This window comes from Protopterus annectens, chromosome 13.part0 (genome assembly GCF_019279795.1).
Source record: "Protopterus annectens isolate FY-2018-M chromosome 13.part0, PAN1.0, whole genome shotgun sequence".
Taxonomy (NCBI): Eukaryota; Metazoa; Chordata; order Ceratodontiformes; family Protopteridae; genus Protopterus; species Protopterus annectens.
The window spans coordinates 1,226,254,656-1,226,268,240 of record NC_056747.1 but is presented as its reverse complement, the minus strand read 5'-3'; the positions used below and the strand labels follow the sequence as shown (position 1 = coordinate 1,226,268,240).

Below are 13,585 nucleotides of genomic sequence, written 5' to 3'. Positions count from 1 at the left end.
GGTTTGGTCTATATGGAGGTCGAATTTTAGATTGTTGTCAATTACTATCCCCAGTAGTTCGATGTGGGTAGTTGGAGTAATAATGGTGTTATTGTTAGAGTAGATGTTGAAGGTTGGGGGGGGGGGTAGCTGTTCTAGTGGGATAAAAGATTAGGAGGTTAGTTTTGTTGCGTTTAAGTATCAAGTGTGAGTTGGTTAGCCATTTTTCTGCTGAGAGGAAAGTTTCTTGGGTAAGGGTTTGGAGGGCTGTAAGAGATGGGGCTGCACAGATCAGGGTTGAATCATCAGCATATTGAATTAGGCTGGCATTGGGGTAGCAGTGTATAGTTGGTTGGTAAAGAGTGAGAATAGGAGAGGACCAAGGATGGAGCCTTGTGGGACCCCGATTGTGACTGGGAGGGTGTGGGAGAGAGTTTGTTGCCATCAAAATGGCTTGTTGCCTATCTGGTACAAGCCATTTTGATGGCTTGTAGCAGATAGGCAACAAGCCATTTTGATGGCAACAAACTGGCTTGTTGCCTATCTGCTAGTAGCTTTGGAACCAGATAAGAGTTGTGATATTGATGTTTAGGGAGGAAAGGATTTTAATGAGTTTGTCGTGGTTGACCATATCAAAGGCTTTTGATAGGTCAAGAAATAAGGCTAATACAAATAGGGAGTTATTTCTAAGTTGGTTAACTTTGTTGGTAAAGGTTAGTAGGGCAATTGTAGTGCTATGTGCTGGGCGAAAGCCGTACTCGGTACTAGGTAGTAGGTTATGTGAGGTGAGGTATTTCATGAGTTGTGTGTGTACTATTCTATCTAGGATCTTGGATTGGGGAGAGAGAATGGCAATGGGGGACGGTAGTTAGTAAGTTCGTAAGATGTTCCCCCTTTGTGAAGGGGTATTGTGTGATAATTTCTAGATAGAGGGTACATGTGATTCGGCTAAAGATCTGTTAATGAGTATTGCTATAGGATAGGCGATGGCATCTGCTGCGATTTTAAGACAGTCAGTTGGAAGGTTGTCGGCGGCTAATGTAGGTTTTAGTTTTTTCAGGTGCTTTTTGATGTAGCTCATGGATACTGGGTATAATTTAAATTGGGTGGAGGTATCTTGTGGGGGTGAGGCATTGTTTGATTCTGGGGAAGTATATGTGTTAGTTTGCATGTTGGCTAAGTTTAGAATGGTTTCAGTGAAGAAATTGTTGAATTGGGTAGCTATGTTGTCAGCACTGGAAGTTGTTTTTGGAGTGGGAGTAGCAATATTACCTGGTTGCAATAGGTTTTTAACTGCGGCCCAGAACTTTTGTGGATGTTTTTGGTGCTTATTTTGGATACTTAGGTAATAATTGGTTTTGTCTATTTTCACTTGTTTCTTGGCTTTGTTTCTAAGTTGTAGGAAGGTTTGTTTGGTGGTGGTGGATTTGTTTTTATGGTATAGTGACTAGGCTTTATCTCTATCTTTCTAGTAGGGATCTGGTTTCTTTGGTTAACCAGGGGGAGTAGTTGGCTTTGACTCTAATTTGTCTTGGTGGGGCATGGGTGTTGAAAATATCAAGAAAGGTCTTGTTGAAGCTTAGTACTGCTTCATCTAGGGTTAGATACTGTCACATGTCTTGATATCAAGTTTTACCATGAATTGAGCTTTCCTCCTTTTATTTGTTTTAGTGAGTCCTTTTTGGATGGAGTTGACTGTTTTAGTAGGTTCTTTTTGGATGGCGTTCACCTTGCCTTTGTTTCACTGTGTTAGTTAAAGTTTGGAGGCTGTAAGTGATTGTTTTCATTTGGTTTAATAAGTTGTTGATATTGTAACACTACCATTTAGGTTTATTACAGAATTTTCCAACCGGGAAAAGCTGAAAGACACAACAACAACAACAGAATTTTGCACTATGTTTTTGCCTCATATGGATGCATTTTCAATGCAGTTAATGTGCTGTTGAGGTCTCTGAGTGATTCACAAATAGGTTGTGAGTGGGCCCTAATATATAGTCTCAGATGGTATTTTTTTCCATTAGGTTAGGTTTTGTGTACAGGAGGAACGTCACAGCCTTGTGACCAAAGTGAAAAGAGGGTTGGGTAGGGGGTGGGGTATCATTTAGTTTAACACAGTAGGCAGCAATGTTTTTTCAGGGCAGTGTTTAATATTTTCCACTTGTCGACATTTTTTGCACTTTGTTCAACATTTTACAGATTGTGAACTGTAGTAGGCTCTATGCCTGATTATTAGTTGAGAACTGCAGTTCTCCCGATCAGTGGAGGAATAAATTAGGTCAGTGAGTAGAAATGCATTTTATGTTATAAGAGAGTTGTTATAAGTTTTTCAAATAAGTAGTTGTGTTCTTGAGACGACATAGAAGGATTTTGATAGCAGATTCCAAAATGCAGTTTGTGGTGTTTGTCATAGTCTGGGTGTGAGGTGCTTCATTTATAACCTGACATGTAAAAAATGATACCCCACCTCCTTGGTCATTTGGGACTGAGCTGAAATAGTAGTAAATAGGTATTTGTGGAGTGCCGGGTTAGATTTTGAACTATGTCTTCATAACAGTATATACCCCAGTCTCCTCAAGGTAAATCTGTTAGACATTTTGTTTTTTATTTAGAATGTGGGCATTGAGTCCCACCTTCAACTTACTGTTATCTGCAGATTTTTAACTGTGGATGTCTGTTAATTTGACAATACCTAAACAAGGCAGTAGAATGTGTGATGGATCTTTAAATCATGTATGTGTGGCAACACTTACTCTACTTCCCTCAAAGACAAGGTGAGCCTCATAGACAAGGTGAGCCTGTAGTTAGCCTACTTTTTTATGTAGTCTGTGTATTGATGAGTCTTAGCTTCATAACATTGTAAATTGTGAATTTTAGCTTGGAATGTCATAATAAAAGGCAAGTTCCATTAAGTATGTAGGAACCACACTAGCTCCTGTTTTAAACAAGTCCCTACACATTGCTAACTTAAAGGAAAAAGTCAGCCCAACTCTGTATGGATTCCGCAAAATGTCAGAGTCTCATCCCTGACAGAAAGAAAGCGATTGGCACAGACATTTTGCAGCCTTGATTAAAATACATCTTACCACAATTACCAAATGCTTCTATAAAACACACAAAGAATACCATCTCTGACAAGATCTGCAGATTTATAAAAATGAGCATCACTGTATTAATATAAATTGTGCTCAACTGGCTGTGTATAACAGAACAAGCAGACCTGTTACCTCTTTGTACTATACCTGAAACCATTTGTTGCAAATTTATACCTCCCTGTAGACATAGGCTGGCCATTAAAATTACTCCATATCAGAACCTTAAGCAAACAGTGCCACATTTCTTGTTAGGCAGTCAAACATGCTAGCAACTGTTGACCATGTGGCATGCCCTCTCTTCAGTAGAACTGTTTTCCAGATTGTCTGTCTGACTGTAGGCACATGTGCTTTTGTGTGCCTTTCCAGATTGTCAGTTGTCCTGGACTCATCGTGTAAATTTAATTTTTGTTTACTTTTTGTGCATGTAATTGTTTTTAACATATTGTTTTAACTAAGTTTTATTTTTTAAATGTAAAACTTTTCGTCTGTTTATGATTCTTAACTCTTGTGCTATGGCTTAAATGGTCCACTTTGGTCATCTAAACAAAAAGTAAATAAAATAAATTCTAGATATTATTACTATTGAAGTAGAAGAAAACATTGATCGTCTCCAGAATGACTTTATATCTGTTAGATCTTGTGTTTGTGTTTTTTTTTTCAAGCCTGGTTGGGTTTTAAAGTTATGTTCATAACCATATAGATATAGAACTTCAAACTATCGTATTATATAGTAATCTTGCAAAAACGTTTCACACCATCTGTCATACCGAAAAGATAAACATACTCCAGCCTCCAAACATTAACAGGTTTATTCTAAACTGGATTGCTGATTAGCTAATAGATCATAGCTACTGTTAGTGGCCCGCCATTAGCATGGAGCTGAGTTGCTACTGAAGATACCATGGCATTTTGGTTAGCATCTTCTTCTCAGGTACAATAATTAAATGCAGATGATTATTTATGTTTGCCAGTGACTGCAGACTGGAGATAATTTCAGGTAAAAGTAGAGGATGTTATAAAACTACAGGCTTCATTACCACAGTACTGCTACAGCAACTCAGTTGTAAATATCAGTAAAACCTGCTGTGATATATTTTTGAGTTTCACATACATCACTTCTTTTAATTACATGCTTGTATGTCTTAAAATGTGCACTGTCAAAAAAGACATCTCTACAATAATGGGTGGAAACTTTAATTTTGTTTGTAGTATTTTTAACACCTTTATTGAATCATCACTTGTGACATAGGCACATTTACATTTATATAAAAGTAATCAAACTGTATTAACAAGTTAAAGTTAACAAACATTTTGCTTCACATATACTGCTATATATCATATAACCTAAGTAACATCACATAAATTATTCAATTCCTGCCCCTTTAAAAAAAAACACCTTTATTAAATCACTTATAACATAAGCAATCATACATTTATATAAATGAAAACAAACCACACCAACACAATCCTAGTTGCAAGCATTTTACATCATAAACTATACTGATACACTCCCATTTGCAAACATGCATCACTTATAATTTACCTAATCGTTTTCAAACATTACACAGCCCATTTAAGTCCTGCCTTCTTTTAAACCTCATTCGTTCCCAAAAGAACTTATGTATCTATGAACTGTTGTTTTGAGAGGTTTTACATCCTGATATAGCAATGTTCTAGTAGTCGCTGTAAAACTTTCTCTGACCACTCTTTGAGTTTAACAATGTGCTTTACTATTAAAATAATATGCAGATTGTTCAGATGGAAGAGTGCAGCATAATTTAACAGAGAATAGTCTGTGTTAAACATGAACTCTGTAGTAAATGACAGAAGCAAATTAATTTATATTTTATCAGTTGTCAGTAAATTAGGGGCAGTTTGTGTAAAATGAGAGCATTCCATATAATCGAAGATTCATAATCTCAAAAGTGTTTAACACTGGCACAAGTGATCAAAACTCACTTGATCGTTTTTGTTGGTGTTAACTCCGTGCAAGATTGTGCATGGTGGGGATTGGGGTGAAATTTGACCTTTCTCCAGTGTAGAGTGATCTCGGTGTTGGTGTGTGTGTGTGTGTATATATATATATATATATATATATATATATATATATATATATAAAATTAGCAGGGGATATGGAGGGTGCACCCCCCCCCCCACATGGGGGCTGTAGGGGGGGCTTGCCCACTGCAAAAAAAATTTTTTATTTTGTCTTTCAGTCTTTTGGGATAGATCGTTAGCTGTGCAAGATTTGTGTACTTCAGTGTTTCGAAATACACCCGTGTAAAATATACTTGATTCTAAGAGAGCTAGAGTTGTCTGAAAAATATTGTTTAACTTTGTCAGCCATTTAGAGGAGGTCACAAGAAGGATTATTGTTAACACCTTCCATGTTTAGTGAAAAAAGGGGGAGATTCCTTCCCTCTCTGCTTTTCCTGATATTGGAATCAGAAGCCAAGAGAATTACAGTGTTCCATAACTATGACTGAATTCAGAAGAACTGACACTTATTTTGGGTAAAACGTTTTCGTAAGAGTCCTGGTTTATAATGTCTTGGGTCATACACTGTGTGAACTATGAAAATACTGAAGTTAGTAGTGTTGACCTTTGTGGCAGCACAAAGAGAACATATTATTTTATGTTGTTTTATGCATGGATATATGCATCTAGTTTTGCAGCTGTATCCTTCTTTTATGGTTCAAATTTGCATAAAATCTAACTTGTTATAGTGATTTGTCTTCTGTACTCTGACCATATCTCTGGTGGCTTCAAAAAGTATATTAGTGAGCCTTTTGGGCAGAGTTTTCATCTTCACTCAATCTGTGGACTAAAGCAAGTTTAACTAAGGTAAACAGTTCTTAGCATGCTTGGGATGTATTACCAGTGAAGAAGAAAGCTGTTTGAATCAGTGGATTTTAGTACACTGGAAACTTAAATTAGTGTTATGAATTGATAATGTAATATTCAGAAAAGAGAAATTCAAAGAATTATCATGACAACATCATGCAGGATTGAGTAATTGGCTATAACGAAATCATCTAGAGAGGCCTGGAACCGCAGCTCGGAGCAGAGGAGGGGGCACCCCTATAGTCATACATTTAATGTTTATAGCACTTTGACACATCTCCAGTCAGTGCAAAATTGGTTTAAACCCATCACCCAGCTGAATAATTAATTGGAAAAACTATTGAATGTGTTTGTGCGTACAATTAATTTCCTCTTTATGTAGGTTATATTATGTATTGTTGTCAGACCAATTGTGGGAGATCAACAGGTACATTATATTGATGTCCGTTGTGAGCATGAGGTACAGAAAGTGAATTTGAACCTGTTGAATTACTTGTGTGTACAAAAAGGAACATTCTCAAGTTTGACTGAGAAGCAGTTTTCTGATTAAGTGGTTTGCACAATTTGCTGTTGAGAGTTACGGAATTAAACCTCAGGACTGCAAGGTGGAGCTCTTTAGGAGTTTGTAACCTTAACTCTCATGTGTTATACAGCCAGTCTTCTACTGAATTAGCTCATAAACACAAGTAGTAGACACTTTTAGTTTATGTAGTGTCCATTTTTGCTATTTTCTGATGTGTTTTACTCTTTTCCTTAGGCAAGCAGCAAAGTGGAAGTGGACATGGAAAAGGCAGAGCATCTACAAGTAACCAGAAGTGACTTCTTGAGATCCCTGGAAAATGATATCAAACCGGTGAGTAAACACTGAACTGCATATCTTGATTCCTGTACTGTGCTAATGCATCAGTTTCATTCTGAGAAAGTATGTGTTGTTTATTTTAGCAACAAGTAGCTGTTGCAGTTGGTTCTTCCCTTCCACAGTAGCAGGTAGCCACACCAATCCAATTTGCCTAGATTTATTATCTGGCAGGTATAAACATTAACATTAACACTACATTTTTTTCAAAACATTACTGTCATTAACCAACATTTCAGAGAGAAACCCATGTCTGTTTTAAGCAATTTTATGACTTCCTCCTTCATTCAGTAAATAAATCCAGTCCATTTCCAGTCAGTTTCATCTTGTAGCATTACTTGGCATTCTTCTCTAGGAAGGCAGTATTCTTCTCAGGCCTGACTCCTAAAACTAGCCCAGCCATAATTTCATTAGCCAATTGATTGTTCATCAGTTTGAATTATCTGCCAAGTGTGTCTAAGGATGTGAAAGTTGAGGATCATAACTCAGTGTAGTTTATGAGACCAAACCACTGCATACCCTCTTTAGTTCCAGCAAACAGCAGTCATATTCAGCACCCCTCATAGTCTCATTTCATAAACAGTAAATATCTTTATACAGAGTGTCTAGTTCTGTATCATAGAATGATAAAGCGTTGACTTTTACTGCACACAGCCCAAGTTCGATTAGCTGCAAGGAAGCTGCAAGACCCAAGCAGGGGGTTGGTGAGTGGGATTGGGAGTGAATTGTAAGACCTATCTTTACCCGCCCCAGAGGGAGGGAGGGAGGCAGGCAGTTGGCCCTCTCTATTTCTGACCACGTTAGGTGTGTTGGGTTGTAGCAGGCAGCATTATGTACCATGAAGCATTCTCTGCTGCACCTAGCCAGCAAGACTAGATAAGGGGTGTTGGACATAATTTGGTTACATGCAAGCATCCTCTAGTTAGCATCAATTGTGGAAGTGTCATATTACTGCTGGGTTAAGGTAGGTGGTGGGGATGCCTTGCAGCATTGATTGCTTGCTTGCTCCCAGCTCCTGAATCTCACGTTGGAAAGGAACAGCACTGACTGTGTGCTCTCTCTCCTTGACTGGGTTGTTATCTCAGTTTAGGGAGTGAATGGGTCAGCTGTCACCTTCAGGAGAAATGAATGGGTCACTAGACTACTGAATAAGTAGGGTAGCTTGATGGTTCATGCTGAAAAAAAAATGTTTATGAGTAAGGCCATATAGAAATTTATGCAAATGTCATGGAGCAACATAGTATGCAACCTGAACCTAGTACAGTGGAACATAGACTACACCCCGCACCTTGGACCAGGGGTACATCACCCCTGCCCTTACCCTTTTTAATTTTCCACTTACCAAGCTAAATTCCAGATTTCTCAAGAACAGCATTTCCCATCCCATATAGAAACATAAATATAAATAAATAATACATTAGAGACTCGGTTATCTGAAATGTCAGTTATCCGAACCAGCCTTTCAAAGTTTTTGGGTAGGAAAAATTATAAAGTCTGAATATGTAAACATTATACGTATTCACATGAGCATGTTTTTTGAGCTTGTAGCCAGCTCGTGTGTGAAAAATATTCTTTATTGTTCACGGGAATAGCTGAATGGTTGAAAAGTTTATTCTTGCGTGCAGAAAAAAACAAAATTTTCGAAGGTTTTTACCCAGTTCAATTATATGTTTGATTATCTGAACTACCCTAGGTCCCAGTTAGTTCAGATAATCGACTATCTACTGTAAATGTAACTTTCACACTCCTGCTGACCACCAACTTCTTTAATTGAATTAGCCCCAGAAATTTGACCCTGACCTCTTCTCTTTCCCTTCTGTACTTCTTTTACTGATTACTTGTATCTATGTGTATATATATATATATTTATAAGGTTGGTATAATGGATAAGGTGTTTACCTTACAGACACAAGGTATAGGGTTTGATTCTTACATGGGGCAATTGGTTAGGCTTAAGTGGCTCACAAAGGCAGTTAGCCTAGTACTAATCTATGAACCTATATAGTGTGTGTGTGTGTGTGTGTCTATCTAAGCATATGCATAGACAGATATGTTTGTGTTGCTTTTATTCTGTCCTCTGCTTTCTCCCATACTGTGGTACAGAAGGACATCACCTAAGTGAATATTATTGTGTGTTTGTGGGGGGATTGCTCATTCTCTACTATGAATGTCTTGTATCTCACCCACAGCATCTCCCTTCTGCTCTGCCTTTCTCCTAACTGCCCTCTGCTTCCTCTCTGTCGCCGTCTTCCTTTTTTTTTTTTTTTCTGCCTCCCTAAAATTCTCCTTGTAGGGCCTGCTGTAATATTCTCATGTTGAGATTAAACAAATGCAGAGTCAAATGCATATTTACCCAGCCTATACTAAGCCAAATCCATATGCTCTAAATCTACATCCTGTAAAACAAACACTCCATAGAATGGGGTTCCTCTGCAAATTCCTTCATTAATGTATTAAAGTATATACTTGTACCTAAAACCATATTGTAAATGTGATCTGTTTCCCCTCTTCTTTTGGTTTCTTTAACAAATTATTTCAGGTATCACTGTGAAGCATAGCATTGTACAAGAGTGTGACAAGAAAAATGAAAGTTCATTTTGCACAAACCAGTGTGCAAAATGTAATTCATCTTTGAAATGCATCCTAAATCCTTTCCTCCCAAGTGTCAATTGCTCATATGGTAACCTTAGTTCACTTAGTAGATATTATTGTAAACAATGCTTACTTGCCAAGGGTTTCCCGTAAGATATGTTAGACCATAAGCGCATTCCACAGAACAGCTAGAATTTAAAGGTGATTTCATGTAAATGCATACTAACTCCACAATTACTGTATCTTTGTGTACTCCCGCTTTTTTAAGATACAGCAGTCTCAAGAGTTAGTATGCATAAGCAGCATGGATGTATGGGAGTGTGCAGGCACCCCCAAAGCATGCTTTTTTGTGTGCAACAGCAAGTTTTGCACTTGTTATATTCTTAGAATCATGCTTATGTTTTCAGAGTTTGGAATTCACACGGGAGAGGCTCAAAATTCCAAAAGGGCACCATTACCAAGCATTCTTACAGGGCATCATGGCCTAATACTTCAATTCTCACTTCTGAAATTCCATCTGAGAAGCCTGACAGCTACTCATTTCATTAAAAAGTTAATTTATGCAACTCTGTCTTACTAAACATATGCAAGCATGTGAAAAAGGTGCACAAATAGCTCCTAAATGTGTTATCCCATCATGGGTTACCTCAATTTTTTTTATGTTATGATCCCAGTTATCCTCTTTAGGGTAATATAATTATTGACCATGGGAGGGTAAGGTCAGTATATAACCAAATGGGATAGATTATTTTGGGTACAAAAAGGGAAATTGGCTAGGCTTAAAATGGCCCACAAGGGCAGCAAATGTAGCATTTGCCTATGAACCTGTGAATAATGGCCAACAGATGGATATACAAGCAGACAGCTAAATCAGCACATCAGGTGTCAAGACACTCCTTAAAATGTGGATGTGATGCATTAGCTGCATCATGTAGGGCAGCTGCTATGGGATCTATCACATGTAGACATGCTTGTCTGAGGACCCATCCTGTGTCAGACCAGGTGAAGGTGGAAGTCCTTAATTCCCCTCTGGATAAGGAGTTCCTCTTTTTCTGACAAACTAGATAAGAAAAGGAAACAAGTCAAAACAGTTAAAGAATTTTATGTGTCTTCCATACCAAGATAATTACAGAAACTATATCTTGGCCACTGCCTCAAAGGCAAGAAAAAGAAAGACCACACCGAGGCAAGAGACCAAGGCAGAGCAGAATGTGGCAAGTTAAACAGTGTACTAGACCTGGGGGATCCAAAGGTCCAGTGTGCCTCCCCCTCCCCCCAGAGAACATCCCTTACTCTAACCCGCTTTCCTTTCCTTCAGTAGTGGAAAGTCATCACTAGGGGCCAGTGGATCTTAAATATCATAAAAAAGATGCTTCTTTCAGTTCAGAGAGCCTCCCCCCCACTTTCTAAGGATGCCAAAAGACCAAGAGTGGCTTCCTCCTCTTATCCTAACAGAACTTGTTCTGCAAGGGTCCTTTCAGCCTGTTCCTGCAGGAGAAGATGGCACAGGTTCTACTCAGCAGTAGAAATAAAGCTACCTGGAGACCAGGCTTAGACTTGTCCAGGTTAAACAGGTTTCTGCACATACCAAAGTTCAAAATGCTAACCCTAAAAAAATTATTGTCATGATCTTCCAGGAAGTTTGTATGGTAACCCTGGATCTGAAGCACAGCTACCTTTGTGTTCTTATAGCCACGGAACACAGGAAATATATTTGGTTTAGGCAGGAGGATTACTCTTACAATTCTGTGCTTTACCATTTAGCTTATCTACTGCTCCCAGAGTTTTCATCAAATGTTTAGCACCGGTTATAGTCCATTGCAGAACCTTAAGAGTTCACATTCACCCTTACTTGGACAACTGCCTTATCTGGGGGGAACACATCCTACAACTTCAGAAAGCCCTGCAAATCACCACAGATTTCTTTCAGAAGGTAGGTCTCACGCTGAACCTCACAAATCTCAGTCACAGACAATAATTCTCTTTCTGGGCACACTAATAGACTCAGTACAGCAAAAGGCCTTCCAACCCAAAGACAAGGTTTCTTACTTGACAAGCTGTCTTCAGAGCCTATTAAAAAGATAAATAATGCAGGGGAGTACCTTAGGGCCATGGGATACATGTCATCCTGCATCTTAATGGTTTCTCTTGCAAAGCTGCACATGAGAAAACTCTGTTCAGTAAATACAAAATTCCCCCAACGCTGCGGTGAACTGTCTTAAAAAATGAAGACAAAAAAAAAAAAACAATGGCAGTAAGTTCACCTAGGCTAGCGTCCTTGAAAGTAGGTTCAACAAAAATAAAATCCAAAGGCAAAGGATGTGCCAAAATCTCAATCTCCGTTTAATATAAAAACAAGCAAACAGAAATAACAGAGCAAGATAAAAGTCCCTTAATGTCCATACGATAAGCGCTTTCGATAAAAATCTTCTTCAGATCGTAATAAAAGTATGGGACTAACATTTATTTTAAATAGTATGACTCTAATTAACCATCTAATCCACGTACAGAAGAAAAGTACTTTGAACCAACCCGTCATGGCGCTGTTCCACCTCATTTGCATATGCGGAACCAAACGCTTCAGTTTCTCGCCTTTTCAGATGTAAGTTCATGATATTCAGATTAAGCAAGTCTTGTATCCAATCAAAACTCCAAAAAATGCGGAAGCCAAAATAACAAATGTAAATGGATAGTAAACAGACAGACTGCTGTAAATTGTCATGTCTTTTTGCATCTAAATATCATAAAAGCTCTTCCCTTCATAATAACTTTTCAAAGAGTCTATATTCCTTAATAAAGCAGGCATAATTGTTCAACAAGTCTTAAAAAAAGGAGTCAATCCGCAGACACAAGGAATCACCGTGAACCAATCATCATTATGGTTCCTTCACCTGATATGCATATGTACAAGCTTCTGTTCTACTCTTTACTGTCGTAATTTCATAAACACCATTTCAACAAAAAAAGAAGGGCTAGGCATGGAGTGTAACCACACAAATATCCTTGATAATATGCATTATATGAATAAATAACTATATACAGGCAAAATTTCAGAAATACTGCTGTATAACAACTGCCGTTGCAACAATTATAAATAGATAAACTGCTGTGATGTTATCACGGCTGTTATATAAAACTGAGAAAACGTCATTAAAGATTTTCCCTTGATATTAGCTTCAAAGTGACTGTATTCCTTGATTAAATTATCATAGCTGTCCAGCAGATTTTTAGGACTGGTCCACAGATGAAGGAAGGAAGCATTGTGGGCCAATCATCCATATGCTTTAGTATAAAACCTGCATTTATTTGCCTGTATTTTTTGCCTTCATGGCAAAAAGTATGCAGAAGCAACCCAAGATGGTAAACCCATATCTAAGGCATATCTGAATTGAAGTCCCAAAACTCAATGAACACCTAAAGCAAATGTCTAAGCAGGCATTTGATAGAGAAGTTATTAAGTCGCAAATATGAATCCGATATGAATTTTTATAAAAAATTAAGTCCATAATGACACTCTCTAAGAGTAACCATATGAGCTAATCAGACTGGATATAACTTTTTCAGGTATACATGATCATAAAGTTCCTTTTTATTTCTCGATGAGCAATGGCTTATCAAAACCAGTATAGATCCAATCTCAGGTCCTGATCATGTAACTTCATAAAGGACTAAATTTCTTAATAAATATTCTGCAATGATGTAATTAAATCACTCAATTAAATGTTATAAAAGTTCTTAGAAATAGAAAAATCTCAATATCAATGCATGAAGATGCCAGACCATAGAATCCCGCAAGTCCAAGCTTACAACATTCTCCATATCTTTAAAGGAGAAAAGACTCGTCATATCCGGATAACAAATCTCAAAGATGTATAAATTTCAACACAATATTCTTGCTCCAGAGGCATAAATTCATGATGACCTTAGAACATAAAGATAACACAGGAGCTCAATTAAAGATTTTCGATGGAAATGATATCAATACATATTCTTAAGACGAGCTTCTTGATTGAGTACGTTCTTTCTTTATACTCTGCCTCTTAAGTTTCAGCACTGGTTTTAAAGGGATGATGCTATTCAAGCCTGGGGGCTGATCAGCTCTCAAATTGATTACCATTTTGTTTCTCTTAACTCAGTTAAGTTTTCAACATCACCCTTCCTTGGTCCAATAAAGATATTTTCGATTACTTTATATAAGAATGTATGTCCTCTATTTGCATCT

The 13,585-nt window shown here is 37.7% G+C and overlaps 1 protein-coding gene across 1 annotated transcript in view; it reads left to right on the top strand.

Annotated features, from left to right (window-relative positions):
- The window catches only part of NSF (N-ethylmaleimide sensitive factor, vesicle fusing ATPase), a 1,516,106-nt gene that overhangs the window by 1,179,935 nt on the left and 322,586 nt on the right, over positions 1 to 13,585 (top strand). The window contains exon 13 of the mRNA XM_044055231.1: positions 6,673 to 6,768. Coding sequence (XP_043911166.1) covers positions 6,673 to 6,768 — 96 coding nt within the window. The remainder of the gene's footprint in view (positions 1 to 6,672; positions 6,769 to 13,585) is intronic.